Source organism: Dendropsophus ebraccatus, chromosome 7 (genome assembly GCF_027789765.1).
Source record: "Dendropsophus ebraccatus isolate aDenEbr1 chromosome 7, aDenEbr1.pat, whole genome shotgun sequence".
Taxonomy (NCBI): domain Eukaryota; kingdom Metazoa; phylum Chordata; class Amphibia; order Anura; family Hylidae; genus Dendropsophus; species Dendropsophus ebraccatus.
The window spans coordinates 68171597-68193869 of NC_091460.1; the positions used below are offsets into that span (position 1 = coordinate 68171597).

The following is a 22273-nucleotide window of genomic DNA, read 5'->3' on the forward strand; positions in this document are numbered from 1 at the left end:
GTACTTTTACTGCGGTGGAACAATGCCTTACTTTCAATGGGATCCGGCCGGAGCATACACACATCGTATGTGCTCCGGCCGGGATCCCATACGCCGCCGCAAATAACTGACATGTCAGTTTTCTGCGGCCGGAATTCAGTGAATTCCGTCTGCAGAAAGCCCTGTCAGTTCACACAGTGAAGCGAGCGGCTTCGGCCGCTCGCTTCACTGTGCGCTATGGGAAGCTCTCATGCGGGCGCTCGCCGACGCGCCCGCATTAGAGCTCTGCGGCCGGACGGATCATCCCGGAACGGCCGGTCTGATACGTTGTGTGAACATAGCCTCAATCATGGCAATGATTATGAGCCCATATCTCACTTGAAACCCATTGGCCATTTTGAAGGAATTGCTATGCTACTTTCCAGCTTGCATTCAATCACAATTACATAAAGGTCAGAATGGAAGACGCATCCAACTGCTGGATTATTTGTCATTATCGCATGAAGGCAGGGGTTGGAGTGCTGTTCCATGTGGCAGGAGGGTGGCCTGTGGTATGCAGCATTTATTGACATTTATTTAAAAAACATGGCTACTTTCTTTAAGGCTCCGTTCACATAGAGTAAAACTGGCGGAATTCTCTGCCGCGGAATCCCGACAGCCTCCATGTTATACTGGCAGTCTATGAGAGGCTCGCATCTCCTCTCTCCGCGTGGAAGAATGGACATGTCAATTCTTCTGCGCAGAGAGAGGAGGCACGTGAGCCCCCAATAGATTACCAGTATGACATGGAGGCTGGCCGGATTCAGCAAGAGAGTTCCGCCGCAAAATTTCCATTTCCTTTTCTGCAAGAAAGTAGCTGTGCTTTTTTTTAGTTGTTAGTTGTTCAGTACAGCTTCTTGGAGCATGAGGGGCAGGGCTGATCCACCCCTCCTAATGATTATCAGTGGAGTGGGCCGGTAGGTGGGTGGGTAGCCCCACCCCCAATGCTCTAAAATGTCTTACCGAATGCAGGATTTCACTACAAACAGCACGGGAACAGTGCAGAGGATGAAGGTAAGAGACATACTTTCATCCTCAGCGACCTTATGCGATAGGGGGCTATCAATGGGTTAGAGTTGTCTAACCTGCTGATAGTTCATCTTGTTTTGTGGGCATGCTCTTTTCCAAGTTAGTTGTTTATGCACTCTGATCTTAGCCAGATTTTTTTACTTAATTTCTTCTTGCTTAATAGTGATCATCCATATTTAGCTTGAGTCATTCTTGATCGAGGAATCTGAATAGACTGACTGAACTCATCTCGGGGTATAGAACATTTTGCAGTGCAGTTTTTTTGTTTTCTAGCAATGTAGACATCGAGAAGCTTAACAATATTCTCCTAGAGCTTATAACTGTAATTTCCCTACCTTATTCCCCAACATAAAATGATTTGAGTTTTCCCAACACAGTAATAATCCTATTGAACAGATAAGGAGCTATGGAAAGAAATAAAACTTTGTTCAGGACCCACTGGAAGCTGACAGCTCAGGGCAAATGACCTTTCTTCAAACTACAAAAATGATAAGTCCTTCTTGGCGGAGATACTTTGTATGTAGTCAGTGTTGTGTAGGAACAAGAAAAATAATAAAATGTTAAAATGAATAATTCACTGCTGGCATTCTCGATAGTATTTAGTTCCATCTCCAGCAGTATGCATTGAAATATCTTGACACATTAAAACTTTTAATGTTCTCCAGTACTTCACTGAATCATTTTTTTCGGCAGACTTTTCTGACTTGTTAAAATGAAGGCGCTCGGCACAAAGCACCTGCTAATAAGATGATTATTTAAGGAAAGTCTGCATCAGCTGTAATAAATTGATTAGCTGCGGTGTAGACATGCATATGTATGGAGGTTAGCATAACTTACTTGGCACTGCTATGTGGATTTACAAAGCTAAAGTAAACACTTTCAAGGCAATGCACTGTATTTGGCTCGTAATAGCTTTTCCCCAATAATATGTATCATTGCTGAGATTAAAACGGAGAGGTTCTATGATGCTCTAAAGCACTAAAATGCTTATTTTCAAACAGGTTTGTTTTGAAAGAATTTAATTTTAATTTTTTTACATTTTTTTTAATTTCCCCTTTAGGTGAACTTAAGACCTCATCACTTCTTGACCGAGAAATCCAGGAAGTCTACAATCTCTTGGTAAAAGCAACAGATGGAGGGGGCCATTTCTGTGAAGTCAATGTGGAATTAACATTAGAAGACGTAAATGACAATGCTCCGGAGTTCTCTGCTGATCCTTACACAGTCACCGTGTTTGAGAATACCGAACCAAAGACCCCAGTCACCAGAGTGCATGCAATTGATGCTGATGCAGGTATGATGTTATGCATCTTTGCACTACTTCAGTAGTAACTGAGCTAAGACAAGAGTTAAGTCTCATGATAAAAGAACATTAAAATAAGGGGGCACAGTGTTGACCCCTACAACAAGTGCACGAATACCCACAAACATTTACATTAAAGCCAGTCCATCAGTTTTGGGTGTAAGCCACCATCTTGCTGGCAGGTGTGAACTAGATTTGCTGGAGGCATAAGACCTATAAATGATTGCCCCAAATCTGCCTATTTAGTTTGTTATTAAGTGGCAGCTGGAACACATTTGTCATGCCATAGAACCGCCATACATTGTGTGCCCATTATGTGCAATAACAATTGCAAATAATTTGTGCAGCTGTAGCGAAAAAAGCCGTTGTTCAATACAGTTCAATATGGCCATTTTAATCGCCAACAAAGGTCGTTCTTCTCATAAAAAAACAGTGTGTGAACATAGCTTTAGGGTGCCTTCACACCTACCGTATCGAAGCAGAAAATCCGCTGCGGATCGGCAGCAGATTTAACTAAATGAATGAACACAGCATCAAACCGCACTTACAAATCTGCTGCGGATCCGCAGTGGATTTGACAGTGCGTATTTAATGCTGTGTTCATTCATTTAGTCAAATCTGCTGCGGATCCGCAGCGGATTTTCTGCTGCGATACGGTAGGTGTGAAGGCACCCTTAAGGGGTATTTCCTAATTATGTTATGTCCTGTCCACAGGGGGACACTGCTGCTAAATTCATTCTCTGTTGAAGCTGCCGAAGACAGTCCAACACTGTACTCTGCTGTTTCTGCGGCTCCTATAGAGAAGGAATTGAGCAGGGGGGAATTCTCAAGATCATGGGGGTCCAACAATTGTGGGTAGGGGATAACTTTGTAGGGGAGATGTTCTAATCAACAATTCTAGGAAGTTCTTTATTTTTAGATTTTTTTTTATGATAATGATGAATGTAAACAAAATGAACATGTAGTTGATGTAGACATATTTCTGTTCTGTAGCTTAATTAAAAAGTGGACATGATACATTAAATAGTTCAACACCTAGAAAAAGAAAAAGGTCTTCAATAATTCACGTTGTATATGTTAAATGGGCACCATAAAAATGGAGGAGTCACTATAATATTATTATGTATCATTGCATACTTTTTATTGTAGGACTTAATCAGAAGGTGCAGTATTCATTAATCAGTTCAGCAGACGGTCAATTCTCCATCGATGAAACATCAGGAATTATTAGCCTGGAAAAGCCTCTTGATCGGGAGACTCAAGCAATTTACACCCTCACTGTTAGAGCGACTGACCAAGGTTTACCTAGAAAGCTCTCCTCTGTTGCTAGTGTTGTGGTGTCAGTCCTGGACATAAATGACAATCCACCTGTCTTTGAACACCGAGAATATACAGCAACTCTACCAGAAGATGTGGAAGTTGGCACAGAAGTTCTCCAGGTGTATGCAACCAGCAGAGATATTGAAGCTAATGCAGAAATTTCCTATCAAATCATCAGTGGCAATGAACATGGAAAATTCAGTATAAATCAAGTAACAGGTAACTTTATTTTTATACATACCCAATCTGGACATTGGAAACATGTACTCAAATCATATAGTCCCTGCATGGTCATTATGTAACCCATGGTTAGTCTCAGCTGGAGCTGCACAGTCTTAACGCATCACAAGTGTCTTTGTATCCTTCTGCCTCAATTATTCACCACTTGCTTGTATGAGTTTGTTAGAAATCTGTGCGTGTGTTATCACAAGGCATAAAAAGACTGCAGGCATTGAATTTATGAGCTGTGATAAAGGCTGTAATCACAGAAGTGTTTTAAAATGCCATGCTTTCTCCTTCGGAAGAAAATGTGTTATGAAGCCTTAGTAGTGAGTGCCACGGCATTTAATGTGAAATGCTGTTTCTCTGACAGGCATTAGTTTTGTCTTTTCTGTTCTCGGTTCTTCCTATAATTATTTATACACATATGGTTGGACATTTCTTAAGTCTCAAATATGGAAAAATCCAATGTCCATACTTACCCTTTTTTTAACTTCATTATTAGTATTGATCTTGTTTTCAAGAATTTAAAATCAATTAGATTTCCAATATGCACTGGTAGTGAAGATCCAGTAGTCCTATGAATATTATCCTATTTTTGATAATGTACTTATAGTCCTTTATGATTCTAAAAGGACTCAATGTTTCATAAACAGATTTGTAAAAATCTTATAGCCACTTTGTTAGCCTTCCATTTGACCATTTCAACACCATTTCAGCCTATGTCTGAAAAAAAATGTCTTGAAGAGTACCTGTCATTGGGGGAAAAAAATTAGTTGTCAAAAGTTTTGATTGGCCGGGGTCTGCATGTTTAGAGCCTGAATGATCTGGAGAACAAACGGGGAGAAGTCTGTGCTGCCGTGCGTTCCTCTCCATCCATCCTGGACAGCCTCATAGACTTATCCCGGCTCGTTCTCCTGATCGGTCGCAGTCTGAAAATTTAAACCGTAACATATGAGAAATTTTATCATGTCTGTATGACATGTCAAAAGATTTTTTTCCCAATGACAGGTACTCTTTAAGGACTTACAAGGTACAATCTCACCTTTTGCCCATGATTAGAAGAGGGCCCATTGCCATGATTTATTTTTTGGCATTTTACTTTTTATGTTGTACTAAAACAGGTATGCTGCTCTAATAAAACTAAATGAAAGACACAGATACAGATATATAAAAATGTATACTTCTCATCTCTGGTGATAATGGTGCATGGTTGATAGCTGTAATAGGGTGTTTTCATAGTGTTGTTGTTTTTTTTTTTTTTGAAAGCCCCATAAGTTTTGAATGTGGATTTGTAAGCAATTGGCCAGAAGTAGATCCAATGTGAATAAAAAGTATAAGCCCTTCCTTTATATTTCCCCTTCCTTTCAGAATGATCACATATAAAAAAGCCTTTGATGTAAATGTACAGAGATCATCAAGTAAAGGCAATGAACCCATCTATTAAAATTCCTGGTGTACAATGAACCTCTGTCCCTATTGTTGTAAATTTATAATAATTATTCCATGTTTTCTTACCAGGTATTCTCTTTATAATTGAACCATTGGACCATGAAACCTCAGCAGAGTATTACTTGACAGTAGAGGCCACAGATGGCGGTACGCCGCCCCTCAGTGACGTTGCCACTATCAGCATTAATGTTACAGATATAAATGACAACTCACCGGTTTTCAGCCAGGGCTCATACACTGCTGTGGTTGGTGAAGATGCGGTATCCGGACAGCCTGTCTTAATGGTAATTTATTTTCTAGCATTTCTTGGAATATTTACTTGTTTAAATACGTCAGTGGAACAATGGAACATTACAAAGTTTTGTTAATGCTATCAATACTGTATAATTGCTTCGGGCTTAGGCTTAATTAGTTAACATGCTGAATCCCTTCTTTTACTGTCTTTGAATAAAGGTAATTATTCTTCTTGAAAACATCAAATCTAAAAATAATAAGAAAATAACATTACATTTGTGCATTTTACCAGCATGTTGATAAGTTTCATAGATCTATGTCTAGTATCTGGCAAGGTATAGCAAGAAATAACAAGTTTAATTACATTTCAGGTTTGTAATTATGATAATTGGGAAGGAAAATATATAAGTAGACATTGTTCTTATTCAAATGTAACAACGAAGGCGGCCTACACACACACACATACACACACACACACACACACACACATATATATATATATATATATATATATATATATATAATTTTTTTTTTTTCTTTTTTTAAATGGCCACTTTATTACAGACAACTGGCCTTTCATGATTGGTGCTTTCCAGGTAAACACCCCAGAGTACAACTTAAAATATCAAGTGATCAAATCAAGTGATCAAATCAGAATGAAAGCAGCCAATGATCTGAATTAAATATAGTATGGCCCGTTCATTGGTGCTTGACTAGCCTGGGTCGGGATTTCAAAACCTGTCCCCCTTTTGGGGTTTGCAGAAAGTTTAATTTGACCAATATCTTTGCAGAATGATTTCAACACCTACCTGGTAAGTTGATTAGATTTTCTATGGTAGAGTCACACTGAAACTGAGCGGCAGAAAAGTTACTGAGCTCTACAAGGTCATGTATCTAATATAATTATTATAGGGAAATGGCAGTTGTCTCTAATGAAAAGGCTTATTAGTGTACTGTGTAACCTATTGCGGACCAATTTTATCTAAAATTTTATTTTTAAGTGTTTACTCTATTCAAGGTCTGAATAGATAAATATACATGTGCTACTTGGACTAGATAGATACTGTTGTATATAGATTATATTTTCCATCATAAGTAGACAGAAAAAGAAAGAATAAGAGAATAAATATATATATATATATATATATATATATATATATATATATACTGTATATATAATTTCAGCACATCAACCGTGTAGTACTTCAAGTTCTGTGAATATTAATATTTTAAAAGCATGACTTTCAGGTGACAGGGGAAATGACAGGGGTGGCAGGTCTATTTATGGTATTTAAAGAGAACTGTCATGATTTATTAAAACCATATATGTCATGGAAAAACATACTATATTACAGTGAGGCCCACTCTTAATTCCACATCTGTGTAATTGCTGTCAGTTTCTAATTATTAGCCGGCGCCTCATTATTAGCTGGTGCCTCATTTATCTCACATCCGAGCTTTCTTATTGATGAAAACACCTATGACTTCTACCAATGTCAAACTGTATGTCAGTATTCCACGACAGACACCCGTTAAAATTAAGCTGAATTCACGTTTCCTCAATCAAGCTGTCAAAAGATGTGTATATAATTAGGGGAGTTTTATGAAAACATCAACATGACTCTCTATGTACAGTACCTGTGGGGCTCGTACTAATCCATAGCCCATGGTAGCGAAGCACGCCTTCCGATTAATGGCTGTGAAGAAGGAAGCCCTAGAGATAGGTAGTCATGTTTTGGTTTATGGTTGTAGAATAGAGCTACACATATCATTACAGCAATCTAAAACAATAGCGTAGAGCGAATAGTGGTGTTCATCAATACTTATTGTCAGTTCCAATGGACAAACATTATGGGGTGGAGGTGAGAAACTGTAACTCAACACATTTTTTGCACTGTTAAAATTGTTAGGACTACTGTGCAATAATTATAGCCTCAGGATTTATATTCCTACCTCCAGTTTACCTGGCAGGATTTCATGGAGAGGATGTATCACATTCCTTTTCGAGAACAATAGTGCAGGATGTTACATTGTATTATGTTCCTTCAGGCACTTTTTCTGTTCAGTTGGTTGAGTTTATGAAGGTAACACAGAATCTATTGAAATAAATCTGCTGGGAGCTCTTCTAATAAGTTAAAACTGGGACATGAGGAAGAATTATTTCAGAAATGTTCACTTGTCTACCCGAGTCTGCACCAAATGAGAATGTGCTTTTATCTAGGTTGTTGCAGACGATGCCGATGGACCTTTGAACAGCCACATCCGTTACACAGTTATAGATGGCAATCTGGGGAATACCTTTATCATTGATCCTGTAAAAGGGGAAGTTAAAGTGAATAAACTTTTAGATAGAGAGAAGGTGAGTCTTATCACATTCCTATTCTCCTATGTTCTTTCCTCTAAAGTATCATTACCGCAGTGCCTTTGCTTTGATTAATTGCTCGCACGTTTCACGCAGTCTTCTTTGTCTTCCTATAACACCGTTCTTCCATAATGAAAGTTCATTGATATTTTTACAGACTTCTGGTTATACTTTAACTATTCAAGCAGAAGATAATGGAAATCCACCCAGAATGAACACTACAAGAGTCAACATTGATGTGTCTGACGTCAATGACAACCCTCCTATGTTCTCTAAGGAGAATTACAGCATTATTATCCAGGTAAGTGTAACTTTTTTTTATTTTTTATGGTCATACATTCTTTTATAAAGCTTTTTCATCTATTGCATATGCAAAAGCTGATTTCTTGTAGAGGAGAATAGCACAATGATACTTGGGTCTTTCCCCTAGCGTTATAGTAAGGGCGAATTCCTTGGTAGTGTTATATTGAAGGTGAAGAAGAAAAAAAGCACCACCCATGGGCAAAGAGTATGGGGAAAAACCTGGCCTACCCCCTTCTTCATTGGTCCATATAAGCTGCCTATGGTATATGTTTAAAAATTTGGGGACAGAATGTGAGTTTCTTCTTCCTTACACAGATGTACCCACTCTAACCTTTCCATGAATTTGGGTAAGGATTCCAACTGTTGATTATATAATTTTAAAACAATATCGCAACATGCTAGTAAAACGCTCTACAGGCCACAACTCACATACAAAACACATAGACGCATTGGGGGAGATTTATCAAACATGGCATAAAGTGAAACTGCTCAGTTCCCCCTAGCAACCAATCAGATTCAACTTTTCATTTCTCACAGAATCTTTGGAAAATGAAAGGTGGAATCTGATTGGTTGCTAGGGACAACTGGGCCAGTTTCACTTTACACCATGTTTGATCAATATCTCCCATAAGGCCGGGTTCACACGTAACGCATCAGCAGCGGATTTCAAGATGCAAATTCGCTGAGAACTCCACTGTGCATACTTGCCCATTTGTCATCCCGCTGCGATAATTGGCAGCGCACTGATTGGCTGACTGCCGAAAGACGACGAAAACCCCCAAAGCAAGCAGGAGCGGCAGCCCGATACAGTATGTTCCTGAGACGTGGGGTTTAATGGTGCTGAGATGACAATCCCGCTGCGAGTATGTCAGCCCATTGAAGTGAATGGGCAAGTATCCGCAGCGGATCTCGTAAATTTACAACAATAGATCCGCTGCCGATGCGTTATGTGTAAAGCTACCCTAAGGCAATTACATCTCCCAACAGAGTATTGCAAAATCAAGTTTTATAAAAGCTTGGCATCTCCTTTTTGGGTTATGCTAAGCCTTTATGCACTGTTTAGCATCAGATATCATTCATTTGGCATTAAATAAAACACATGAAGCTGCATAGTTTCTGCTTCCTGATAGTTGCATTTTGCATAAGAGCTGTAATTCATATCTTCCCATTTTTGTATTGCTATAGTGAAGGAACTTTTCGTGACCTTTTTCATTGTAAACATTAGAATAATCCACTAGCACGACATCCATTAATTCAGTGCCCTGGGATCTGTGGGCAGACTAATTTTGGTTGCTTTTCTCAGACTATCATTAGAACAGACTATATGCATATTTTCAGTATGGAAATGTAGCCCACCTCATGAGACCCCGAGCCACTGCTTCCAGAGTATTTCCTTGAGAAGAGACTTTAAATCTTAAGAGGGTTATTTTGGCAGCAGGTATATCCTCCTGTCTGCCCTTTTTATATTCGCTTTCATTTTTATTTTTTTTTCCTGATTCCCGAGTCTTTTGTAAACCTGAGGCTTTGCTTAGGGCTGTCTATACTTGTCTTCCTTATTAGACAGAAAATGCCAATGGCTAAGCAAAGTTCTTCCTTTAATTTTACTTTGCACAAGTTGTGATCTCGGAAAACTTAAATTAGTTTAATAGGTCTTACACGGTGGTGTCTAACAGGCAGTTGAAGTATCATTAATATAGGATTTCATGTATATAACAAAGCAGCAGCAAAATGGATTTTTACTGTTCTGTCATCTTTATTTAGGCTTTGAAGCTGCTGTTATCCTTCTTGAAGCTGTAACAAGCTCATTTATCTATGAGTACTTTCAGTTCAGGTTGAAGATACAAAGTGTCGAGTGTAATTCTTATGTCCTTGTCAGTTTTTATGTTCGCCGTACGGTCTTATTGGTTCTGTGAAGATCCACTCCACATGCTGACACCTTCCTGGGCAGAGAAATTGGAAGCTAAAGCCTTGCCTTGCTTTATACCCAGCAACGTGTGTCAAAGTGTAGACAGATACATCTGACTGTGACAGTATCAATCTTATAAAACTCTATCTCTACAGGAAAATAAGCCCATTGGCTTTAGCGTTGTGCACTTGGTGGTGACAGACAAGGATTCGTCTCACAACGGCCCTCCATTTACGTTCGCGATTCTGAGTGGAGACGAGGATAATACTTTTCAGATTAACCAGCAGGGAGTAATAACCACGGCGGCTGCACTCAACCGGAAAACCAATGATCACTTTTTCCTTCAGATTCAGGTATGAGGGCTGGTGAAAACTGGTTATTAGAAGCCTATGGATGGATCTATAATAACTGCCTATTTAAAATAATGTAAAAGTAATGTGGCCAGAATGCAGGAAACTTGGGCATGTCACTTTAAATGAAATATTATGCTTTGTGTCTTGTTTTAGCTTCTTACTCTAATGACATCATACATTAAGCACTTCCTTGCCTATCTCTATGGTTTGTTAAGCTTTGTAAGATTTCTAAGAATGTACAGAATACAGTAAAATTCATTGAATTCATCTTCTTTTAAAGGCAAAGACTGATTAAAATGAACATATGCCTTATTAGGTCTATTTGGGACCCTCTCTTCTTCACTAGTTTGGGGGGCTCACTAACAAAAAGCAGACTATTCCACCTGTTACTCGTTCATCTGTTCGTTTACAAAAGGTTTATAGCCAACAACAGCTGATCAACAGCAGCTTTTGAAGCCATATCCATGTCCTCGGATTGCCATGGTGGCATACATTTGAAAGTGCTGTGTTGATAAGCCAACCATTTTACTTGCTCTTGATAGTTGCAGAATTAAGGCTGTAATAGATGGGCCGACATGAGGGGTAAGCAAATGCTGATCTGCTTACCAAGCATAAATGACAACTTAATAATTGTGGAGGCAGGGCTGCATGGACATTACTAGTGATGTCTGTGCAGTCCTTGCTTTCATTAGTTGTCGGCCTCGCATTAGCTACTACACAGAGCAATGTGCGGGCAGCGACTGATGATTTTTAAACATGTTGAAAGACAATGCTCAGCCACTACTTTACTGATCGTTGTGTTTATTACATGGGGTAATATCTGCCTGATTTGGCAAATAATCAAACCATGTAATAGGGCCTTTAGGTAATAAAGTTATCATAAAGTCATGAATAGCAAATGATAGAAGAAAAGAGATTAGCTCTCTGTGCCTTGTTCATGGAGCAGTCAGTCTGGGGACTGACTTGCATATAGGAGGCTTGGAGGACACTATGCTGGGCCAAGTTAGGGTAACCACTATGGGGGACATTTATTAAGTTCGGCGTTTTTTGCACCGGACCTTAAAATGTCCCTGCAGCTCTGACAGTACGCAGATTTATGTAGAGGCGCACTGCCTCTACATAAATCTCGTGCACACCACTGTGTGTGCCAGGAAACCAACGCCAGCTCAGAGCTGGCTTAGGTTTCCTGATCATTTTTCTGCGAGAAAAATGCTGAATAGAGCAGACCCAGAGTCTGCGCCCCCTGTTCCGCCCCCCTGGCGTACCAGGCGGATAATGGACAGATGCGAATATTTATTCGCAAAAAGGCCATTTGTGAATACATTTATTCGCATCTGCCCATTTTCCGCGGAAAAATATGCCTTTTAAGCTTGATAAATGTCTCCCTATGTGTACACAAAAACAAAGTTTTCCAGCTTCTTCCAACTACATGCTCTATATCTCCATGTTAAAATTGCATTTTAAATACAAACCCTGCAACATTACAATTGAAATAATGGCGCATTGCAGGCTTAACGCCGTTAATCATGGTATACCCATACCTACTTTGCACTTAGATTTTTTTATTTAACATGTAAGTACAGCTTGCAGTGTTCTGATCCAGGAGCTGCAGTAAGTTTTCTTGGCATAGTCATAAATAGCACTCTATCTATAAGTGCTAAATTTTTGGTGCACGTTTTGGAATTTACTGACCCGCCATCTCCATAAAACAGTCCAAGATTCAAAGAATGAATGGCATTCTAAGACTGTGGTATGCTCCTTAGAGTTTTGTTATATACTGATGTGCAAACAATATTGTCTCTATAGAAGAAGAGTGGCGTTGTTAGCTTTTTAACCATTTGTACCAGTGCTGTCATTGTCTGCCCAGATAATAAATCTATAAAGTGTATACTGCAGTCTTGACTATATTTCAACATAGTTCTGACAGGATTATGGTCACTAGATATCTTTCATATATATCTTCTTGTCCTTGTATTCTTACAGTATCTACAGTTTTTTATAAAATGACAAAAATAGCTTTTATGATGCTTCTTGGAAGTTCTGGAACAGTTTTACAGTTTTGTATTATGTTGTATAGTTATCATGGCCAGCTTTTCTCTACATTTATGGCCTTTGTTGTTATGTCTGCAATGTACAAGCATACATATATATTTATAATATTTTAATATTTATTATATTCATTTATATAGTTCTAACATACTCCATAGCGCTGTAGGAACTATCAGTGCTATTTATTTTATTTTTTAATGTGAGAAAAAAAACTTTATAAGACATGGAAAGAATATTCAACCTCGGTCAGAGACAAACCCATGATGCCAGCACTGTGCTAACTAGAGATGAGTGAATTTTTCAGCATGTTTGGGTTTGTCCAAACTCTCGGCATTTCATTACTGGTGATGGAAGAAGTTGGATGCAGCCCTAGGGAATCCTGGAAAACATAAATACAGCCTATGGTTGAATACATGTTTTCCAGACAGCCTAAGGGCTGCATCCAACTTCTTCATCCATTGAAAACCTACCTGATCCTGTAACCCAAAAAGCCACAAATGACATAACTTGTACCCCCCCCCTCAACCCCAAGCTGCTAAAGAAACTTCTAACAATGCTGATTCACTTTCATCTCTACTTGCCATTACTCTTGCTCAGTAGTCTCTCTAACAAGCAGAGAATACACTGTTTCAGAGGCAGCGTGCTCAAAGATCCCTTGGCACTTTACATCGTTGTTAGTAGCACATCCTGTTTCCATGATGGGATGTTCTGTCAAAAAATTTTTAATTCTTATTCAGCAAGTAGTATCACCTCGGCAACCACCCTTTTCCTCGGCACACTGTTCATATGGGCTTTTTCACCTGATAATCATAAGGATGGAGTCCGCTCACCTGGGCTCACTCAGATGGTGCTCAGCTCGGCGTATTACTGGAGACTGTGTATGTTCAAAGGAGAACAGAAATGCCGCGGCACACATCCAATTCAGAGTGAATCTTCTTTTATTTTGCTTACATAGTCGTGGGTACAAACAAAACAACAGGCTACGATCGGTTCACGCCTAGGTCTGGCACTTCTTCTCGGCTGACCCGCCTCGCCTCCAGTGCTTCAGCCCCGGGCCGATACCCGTGAATAGAACGGCGCCGTACATGGAAACCGTCCCGCGGTTCAAAAAACGGACCGCACCACTGGCTTCCCCGTGATGGCGCCGTTCTATTCGTGGGTCATATTTAAGAGGATGCACCTGATGGTACATCCTCTTTAAGAAAAAAACATAAAACGACAGAGTTGTCCTTTAATACTGTCAATAATACTGAGAATGCATAAGGTAGCAAGTTATTTGTGTCACTTCATTCTTGGCTACAGCCAGTGATCAGAACAAAGTGACAGAACGATAGCAAAAAAGTAGAAGCCTAGCAGGTAGAAGACTGCAAGCTGATATGTGACCGTAGCGGCCTGACACTAAATTTCTGTTTTCCCATGAAGGAGGGATAGTGAGACACCAAGATTATAATCAGGACAGATCTATTGACATAATGACCCAAACGGCTCCAAAAGTTTATACTGACTAGCCATAAATGCTGCTAAGAGGCTCTTTCATTGCTTGCATGGCTGCAGAATAACAAGAAGAAAATGTGAGAGCTGGAACAATGTTTAACAATGGAGTCAGAAGTGATCTCAGTATGGGATAATTCAGGTCATTGTGCCCTGTATCATGCATATTTAGCCTATAATATTTTGCATATTTTAGTAGCTATGTACAGTGTCGGACTGGAGTCCTTGGGCCCACCAGGGGAAATCCTTCTTGGGGCCCACCCTTCTGCCACTATACTTATCTATGGTAACATTAATAAGGGTCCAGTTACACGGCGTGATAGGAGGCAGTATATAGAGATGTGCGGCCGACAGCAATGATTATTACACCCGCACAAAAGATCTAATCAGCCAACTATGGGGCATTTGTCAGCTGATCTCTGGCACTGTTACATGGGGCTTCCTAGGAGCGCTTGTTACCGATAATTGGCCGATGTAATTGGGCTCTAAGACAATTTTCTTTGCATGATAACACTGTATACTACCGTATGCTACCAATAACACCAGTATATAAAGAGCAAACATCCCCACACATATTACTGCCATACTGTTACTGACCAGATCCTGTATACCAATATTACCAATAATACCAACCAATACCATCTCCACCATATTGTTACTGACCAGAACCAGTAAACTAAGACCAATGAACACTGCACCAGATTACAAGTAACAAATACCACCACATACTGACTAATACCATCACATACTGACTAACACCACCACATACTGACTAACACCACCACATACTGACTAATACCATCACATACTGACTAACACCACCACATACTGACTAACCCCACCGCTGCTACTGACTAACACCACCACATACTGACTCACATCACCACTGCTACTGACTAACACCACCACATACTGACTAACACCGCCGCTGCTACTGAATAATCCTCTGTACACAGATCACCATCACCTCATCCAGTCATATAGAGGTAGACGCAGCTCTACACAGGTTCTGTACACCATATACATTACAGTGCAGTTATAGCAGGTGACTCACAGGGGACGTCTTCTCTATTCAGAGTTCTTCCCTCTTCTTCTTCTTCTCCATCTGTCCTGGGCCGTTATGAGAACTTCTATGAGCCACGAATCCACAGAATCTGCCAGAGAAATATATTAGGTTCCTCACTCTGTCACCATCCTCATCTCTATACACACTGCACATCTGTATTAGCCCCTTTATGCCCTCATTTAGTGGGTAGCCCTGACTCTATGTGTATATATCTCCCTTATAGTATATGGTCCCCTCTGTGTAGGCACCTTATAGATGGTCCTTTGTTCAGTCCCCCATATAGACAACTTACAGTGTTGTCCATGCCCCATATAGGTAGACCCCTTATGTTGTCCATCCCCATATATATAGCCCCTCCATGTTGTCCTTCTTCAATATAGATAGCCCCCTTATGTAGTCCATTCCCCCATATAGCCCCCTCATGTTGTCCATTCCCCCCTATAGCCCCTCATGTTGTCCATTCCCCCATATAGCCCCCCTCATGTTGTCCATCCCCCCCTAAAGCCCCCTTATGTTGTCTATCCCGCCATAGCCCCCTTATGTTGTCTATCCCCCCATAGCCCCCTTATGTTGTCCATCCCCCCTATAGCCCCCCCCTTAATGTTGTCCATCCCCCCTATAGCCCCCCTTATGTTGTCTATCCCCCCATAGCCCCCCTTATGTTTTCCATCCCCCCATAGCCCCCTTATGTTGCCCATCCCCTCCATAGCCCCCCTTATGTTTTCCATCCCCCCTATAGCCCCCCTTATGTTGTCCATCCCCCCCTATAGCCCCCCTTATGTTGTCCATCCCCCCCTATAGCCCCCAGTGCTGGCCATCCCCCCTATAGCCCCCAGTGCTGGCCATCCCCCTCCCTCCCCTATAGCCCCCAGTGCTGGCCATCCCCCCCCCCCTCCCTCCCCCCCCTATAGCCCCAAGTGCTGGCCATCCACCCCCCCTCCCTCCCCTATAGCCCCCAGTGCTGGCCATCCACCCCCCCTCCCTCCCCTATAGCCCCCAGTGCTGGCCATCCCCCTCCCTCCCCTATAGCCCCCAGTGCTGGCCATCCCCCTCCCTCCCCTATAGTCCCCAGTGCTGGCCATCCCCCCCCCCCCTCCCTCCCCTATAGCCCCCAGTGCTGGCCATCCCCCCCCCCCCCCCCCCTCCCCTATAGCCCCCAGTGCTGGCCATCCACCCCCCCTCCCTCCCCTATAGCCCCCAGTGCTGGCCATCCCCCTCCCTCCCCTATAGCCCCCAGTGCTGGCCATCCAACCCCCCTCCCTCCCCTATAGCCCCCAGTGCTGGCCATCCCCCTCCCTCCCCTATAGCCCCCAGTGCTGGCCATCCCCCCTATAGCCCCCAGTGCTGGCCATCCCCCTCCCTCCCCTATAGCCCCCAGTGCTGGCCATCCCCCCTATAGCCCCCAGTGCTGGCCATCCCCCCTATAGCACCCAGTGCTGGCCATCCCCCCTATAGCCCCCAGTGCTGGCCATCCCCCTCCCTCCCCTATAGCCCCCAGTGCTGGTAAAAAACAACAAAACCCAACTCACCTGTCACCACGCTCCCCCGACGGTCGCGGGCCTCTTCTTCTCTTCCCCGACAGACGAGCAGCTCCTGGTCCTGGCAGCATCACCACCAGAGAGCTTTGTGTGCACCGCAGCGGCTGGGACTTCCGGTATGCGTTACGTGAACCGGAAGTCCCCGCTGCCGCACTGCGCACGGAGCTCTCTGGTGATGACGCTGCCCGGGACCAGCAGCTGCTCATCTGTCACGGGAGGCGGCGGCAGCACCACGCTTGTGACCGCAAGCAAGAAGCTGCTTGCGGTCACAAGAGTGATTGACAGGGCGGGAAGCCAATGGCTTCTTGCCCTGTCAATCGGAACACTGCTACATTTAACTGGAAGCGATCGTTTCGATCGCTTCCAGTTAAAAGGGAAGGTGCGGCAATCGGCGGCTGAGTGGGCCCCCTAGGAGCACGAGGGCCCCCGCTGGGCTTACTGAGTGGAGACCACATTCTTGTGGTCTCCAGCCCTGTGTCCCCTGACTGGGGGGCGGGGCCTACTCCTGCTCGGGGCCCACCGGGGAATTCCCCGGTCCCCCGGTGGCCCAGTCCGACACTGGCTATGTATATACTAACCTAGAAAAGCTGAACAAAGAGGAGGGGGGGGGGGGGACTGTGAAGTGCTAGGCAGGATCAGATAGGTGATCATATATATAATCCTATAGTTCACAGGTCAGCTGACTCAGGACAGACCAGTCCCTGTAATTTTCTAGTCCTCAGATATGGGATCACATGACTCAGATTTAGTTATGACAGGTATGGATGCAGCTGAGCTGGAATAAAGTAGACAACACTGTAGTAATAATAGTAATGGTGAGTCTGGATTATATGGGCTCAGTTTAGCTGAGCTAAGTGGGGTAGTTTTTTTTTTTCTTACTTCAGATCACAGTAAAATAGCCTGGCATAAAGAATTCACTTCCTACAATGCAAATTGCCTGAGACAGTCCTGTGTAGACATTGACATAGCATAGTATGATGGGAGATCCATTCTAAAGCCTGCAGAATTATGAAAGTTGCTGTGAGGCTTCCTTTAAAAATAGCCTTCCAGAATTAAAAAAAAAAAATGCATACAGACTGGAACTGACCTAACTTACTCCTGGAATTAGCCCACAATCTGTGAGCAATGCAGACACCGCTGAGAACAGTGACTGGCTGCAGCGTCATGTGAACAATGCATGTGACATCATCACAGTGGAGGGTGCTTGAGCAGTGGCAGTGTTGAAGTGTTTTTCCTCTTTTTACACTTTTTGTTTTTAAAAAACCCTTAAATGATGTTAGTACATGTTATATGACACTTTTCTAACTAGGCAGCATGTCATTTTTTACTTTTGCTGCGTATTAACATTTTGAGTACAATTGTTTCTTCCCTTATTATTCCTTAGTGAAAAATTCTCAAAAATTACAATTGTAACTGAGCAGTAGGGATTCGAAGTTCTGCACAGAACTGATGTCTAGGCAATTTACACTTGGTTAATTAAGCCTAATACTGTTCCTGAACAACTTCCTGTTGGTTTAAATAAAGGAGAATCGAGCACTAAGCTCACAGAAGACCTATTATTCTTTTCTTAATTTCCTCTGACCCATTGAATTCTTTCCATGCAAGTAATCTCGGATTGTCGCCAGTGAATGTTTGCTTTAAATGCAGGGGTTTGATTATGCCTCCTACTATATGACGTACTTCTCAAACCCATTTCATTCCGATATGAGTTTATTAAAACGATAAAAGTTGTTTTTGTTCACTGAAGCAAGTAAATTTAGAAAGGCGTTTTCAGCTTATTAGTTGCTTTGTGATTGTCGACAGAGGTTAATTTACATCTTAGTATGTCTGATATAAAGTCTCACTGTGTCAAACGTTGGAGACATGAAGAATTCTGCTAATAAAAAACTTTTATAGCACATTCATCACCAGACCTACTTTTTGCATGTTGAAATATACTTTAGCGACATCTACTGGTGAAAAAGTGAATTGTTTAAAAAAAAGAAAATGATTCTGGGTATTCTGCCCTATAATGGCAAGACTGGGTAAATACTTAGGCTTTGGCTGTCTAGGCATGATAGGAGTTGTAGTTTTGCAACAGCTGGAGAGCCAAGGTTTCCTACCCCTGCTACTGACTATGAAAAAAAAAAAAATGCCTTTTTTTAAGCACAGTTTTCACATGTATTTTTTTTTGCATTTAGCTCGCTTCTTCAACAGTTTGCAGCTCACAAAGAGGCTCAAAAAATGGTGTGTGAATTTAGCTGTACATTGTCTATTTCAGGGTAAAGCTAAAGAATTCTAAGCCACAAATCTGTTTCCTGCTCTGAGGGGTTGGTACATTGTATCCGTGTAGGCTGTGCTGTACAGCTTAAAATACATTTTTCTTTTATACATTGTAACAAACCCTCAGCTGTGTAAGCAGGACTAGGTCAGGAGATTTTCAACTTTTGAATGACACCTTTTTCTTCAAATATTAACTTGGTACCTGCTGCAGAGCTGCAAGAAGCTTTTCTTGTAAAAGATCAGGTCATGGTGACAGAAATGAAACCTTCCCCAGCGTATTAATATGTTATATATTTATCTAGTAGGCTTTACACATGTCCAGAAGGTCTTTTGTACAGTTTGATGTTTCCCAACCTGTGGCTCTGTTTGCTATACAACTACAGCTCTCATTATATCCCATCTATGCATGATGGGAGGTATAGCTCTAATACAAGCAGATAGCCAAAAGGTGAGAACACTGCATAAAATGCCAATGATGAAGCAAATATGTTTGCTGATCTGTATGTGGTTTGCTTTATTAGTTATTTTATTGCTAAAATAAATGAAATTTTCTCTTTACTGTAATTCTTTTTTCCGCCTCTAGGTGACAGATAACGGAAAACCACAACTATCATCAGTAACCAACGTTGATGTGCGGGTCATCGAAGAGAGCATCTACCCTCCGGCCATTTTACCCCTGGAAATTTACATTACAACATTTGGAGAAGAATATGCAGGTGGCGTGATTGGAAAGATCCACGCTACAGACCAAGATGTTTATGACACGCTGACGTATAGTTTAGATTCCAAAGCAGAAAATCTCTTTTTGGTTTCGAGCACTGGAGGAAAACTGATAGCACACAAGAGATTGGACGTAGGCCAGTATCTGCTAAATGTCAGTGTAACGGATGGAATGTTTACCACCTCTGCCGATATAACCGTTCATATCAAGCAGATAACCCAGGAGCTTCTAAATCACAGCATCACATTCCGCTTTGCAAACCTCTCTCCGGAGGAGTTCATTGGAGATTATTGGCGCAACTTCCAAAGGACCCTGAAAAACATTTTGGGCGGACGCAAAATTGATGTTCAGATTCTGAGCTTGCAACCGTCCGATCCACCGGCAAACCTGGACGTATTGCTGGTTGTAGATAGACCGGGCAGCACACATCTGCTACCTAAGCATCTCATCCAAAAAATAAACACTTCAGTCACAGAGATTGAAGATTTCAGCGGCGTTAAAATCCTTGCAGTCTTCCACAAGCTTTGTGCTGATGTGGACTGTCCCCTGAGATTCTGCGATGAGAAGATCGCTGTAGATGAGAATGTCATGTCAACACACAGTACAGCCCGGCTGAGCTTCGTGACACCCAGACATGTGCGGAAAGCCGTGTGCTTGTGCAAAGGTAATGAAATGACAAAGAGCGGGGACGGCTGACATTTTTATGGAAATGAGATTTATCTAAGTGATCATTTCTGAATTATGTTTTCATCTTTCTGTCAAACAGCAGGAAAATGTCCCATTGTGAACACGGTTTGTGAAGGAAACCCATGTCCCGAGGGTATGGAGTGTGTGGCAGATAGTAAAGAAGATACATACAACTGCGTGTGTCCCGCAGGCCAACAGTGCAATGGTAAGACTGACACAATGAGGAGGATGTTGGATCGTTTATGATATATGCCTGCATTATGTATCATAATATGCCATGAATGTGCGCCATTGTTTTCAATGGGAAAACGTGATGCAGAGCCCACAGTAAACTGAGGAGCATTTGAAAAATGCCTGAATAAAGGGAGGTGTTACTTATTCCAAGCATAAACCTCAAGAAAGCATATTGGAAATGTAGGGCACAGATACTTCTAAATGGGGCTAACTGGCGTCCATGGCAATTAAAAATGGAGTGTCAGAATACACTGCACAAAGCCAGGGCTATCCACAGAATTTCTGCTGAGTGTTGTACAGCATATTTTTGACCCTAATAACATTAAAAAGTGAAATAATCTTGATTACCTAGTTACAATGGCTCCTTTTAGGGAGTGAGATAAATAAGGCAGCCAGTAAATAGTTCTGGAAGCTGGAAAAATGGGAAAGCGTACGGATCTAAAGGACTTGGACAAGGACCAAAATTGTAACGGCTAGATTAGAAAATAGGCGGTCATGTTGGGTGTTCTCAGTGCGTTGTGGTTAGTATCTACCAATAGTTGTTCAAGAAAGGACAAGTGGTGAACCAGTGCCCAATGCTCAATGATGTAAATAGTGAATAGAGACTAGCTGTACTGCTCAGTCTGCCCATGCTACCCCGGTCACCAATGAAGGTGCCTGTATATGTGAGCATCAGATCTGGACCATGAAGCAATAAAAGAAGGCGATAATATTCTGCTTGAAGAATGGTGGTAGTGACCTTTTTCAGCAGGACAATATACCCTGTACACTCACTGTAAAATTCCTCCAGGAATGTAACATAACAAATAAAGGTGAGTAACATAACAAATAAAGGTGAGCGAACCTCTGGGGCTGCCAGACCCTCGCTGTTGTGGGAAACATTCAATGCCTCTTACTAGAGGTGAGCGAACCTCGAGCACGCAACAGACTGTCTGCATCTGGTTACCAATGGCAGAAGTTAGATGCAGCCCTGAGGCTGCCTGGGAAAACCTGGCCTATGGCTATGTTCACACAACGTATATTTTCGTAAAACCACGGCAGTTGTACAATTATTATGGAAATATACTGTATATTGCCTTACCATCTATAGGATCCCGGCCGGAGCGTATACACATAGTATATGCTCCGGCTGGGATCCCTGACAACTGCAATGTCAGTTTTCTGCGGCTGCTATTCATTGAATAGTGGCTGCAGAAAACCATGTCAGTGCACACTATGGAGCGAGAGGCTCCGGCCGCTCGCTCCATAGTGTGCAGTGGGGAGTTCTTATGCGGGCGCGCACGTATGCACCCGCATCAGAACCCTGTGGCGCAAAAGACCATCCGGCCAATACTGCAGTACCAGCCGGGATGACCTTTTCAGAGACAACCACACCTCATAAGGACTTACAGGATCGACTGCTAAGGTCTTTGTGTCAGATACCTCAGGACACCTTCAAGTCTTTTAGAGTCTTTAACTAGGAGGTTCTTAATCTAAAAATGTCCAAAATTATCTAACAATTCATTGTATAATATATAAATATAGACTGGAGCTCTGTTTTTTTAATACAAAACTCCATTTCTGATGCTTTGGAGTTAAATAACAACAAGACAGTTTTCCGAACCATGCAGTGACACATAAGGCTCAGGGCCGGGACAAGGAGTTTTGGTGCCCTAGGCAGAGAAGGCAAATGGCGCCCCCCCCCCCCATCAGAATCGGAGCTCCCCACACAGTATAATGTACTGAA

The 22273-nt window shown here is 42.0% G+C and overlaps 1 protein-coding gene across 4 annotated transcripts in view; it reads left to right on the forward strand.

Moving 5' to 3' along the window:
• FAT1 (FAT atypical cadherin 1) overlaps nt 1–22273 on the forward strand; it is a 198390-nt gene that overhangs the window by 150218 nt on the left and 25899 nt on the right. For all 4 annotated transcript variants that reach the window (XM_069977704.1, XM_069977703.1, XM_069977705.1 and 1 more), the window contains 8 exons: nt 2108–2341; nt 3500–3889; nt 5411–5625; nt 7797–7934; nt 8095–8238; nt 10302–10499; nt 19489–20290; nt 20393–20518. In XM_069977704.1, coding sequence (XP_069833805.1) covers nt 2108–2341; nt 3500–3889; nt 5411–5625; nt 7797–7934; nt 8095–8238; nt 10302–10499; nt 19489–20290; nt 20393–20518 — 2247 coding nt within the window. The remainder of the gene's footprint in view (nt 1–2107; nt 2342–3499; nt 3890–5410; nt 5626–7796; nt 7935–8094; nt 8239–10301; nt 10500–19488; nt 20291–20392; nt 20519–22273) is intronic.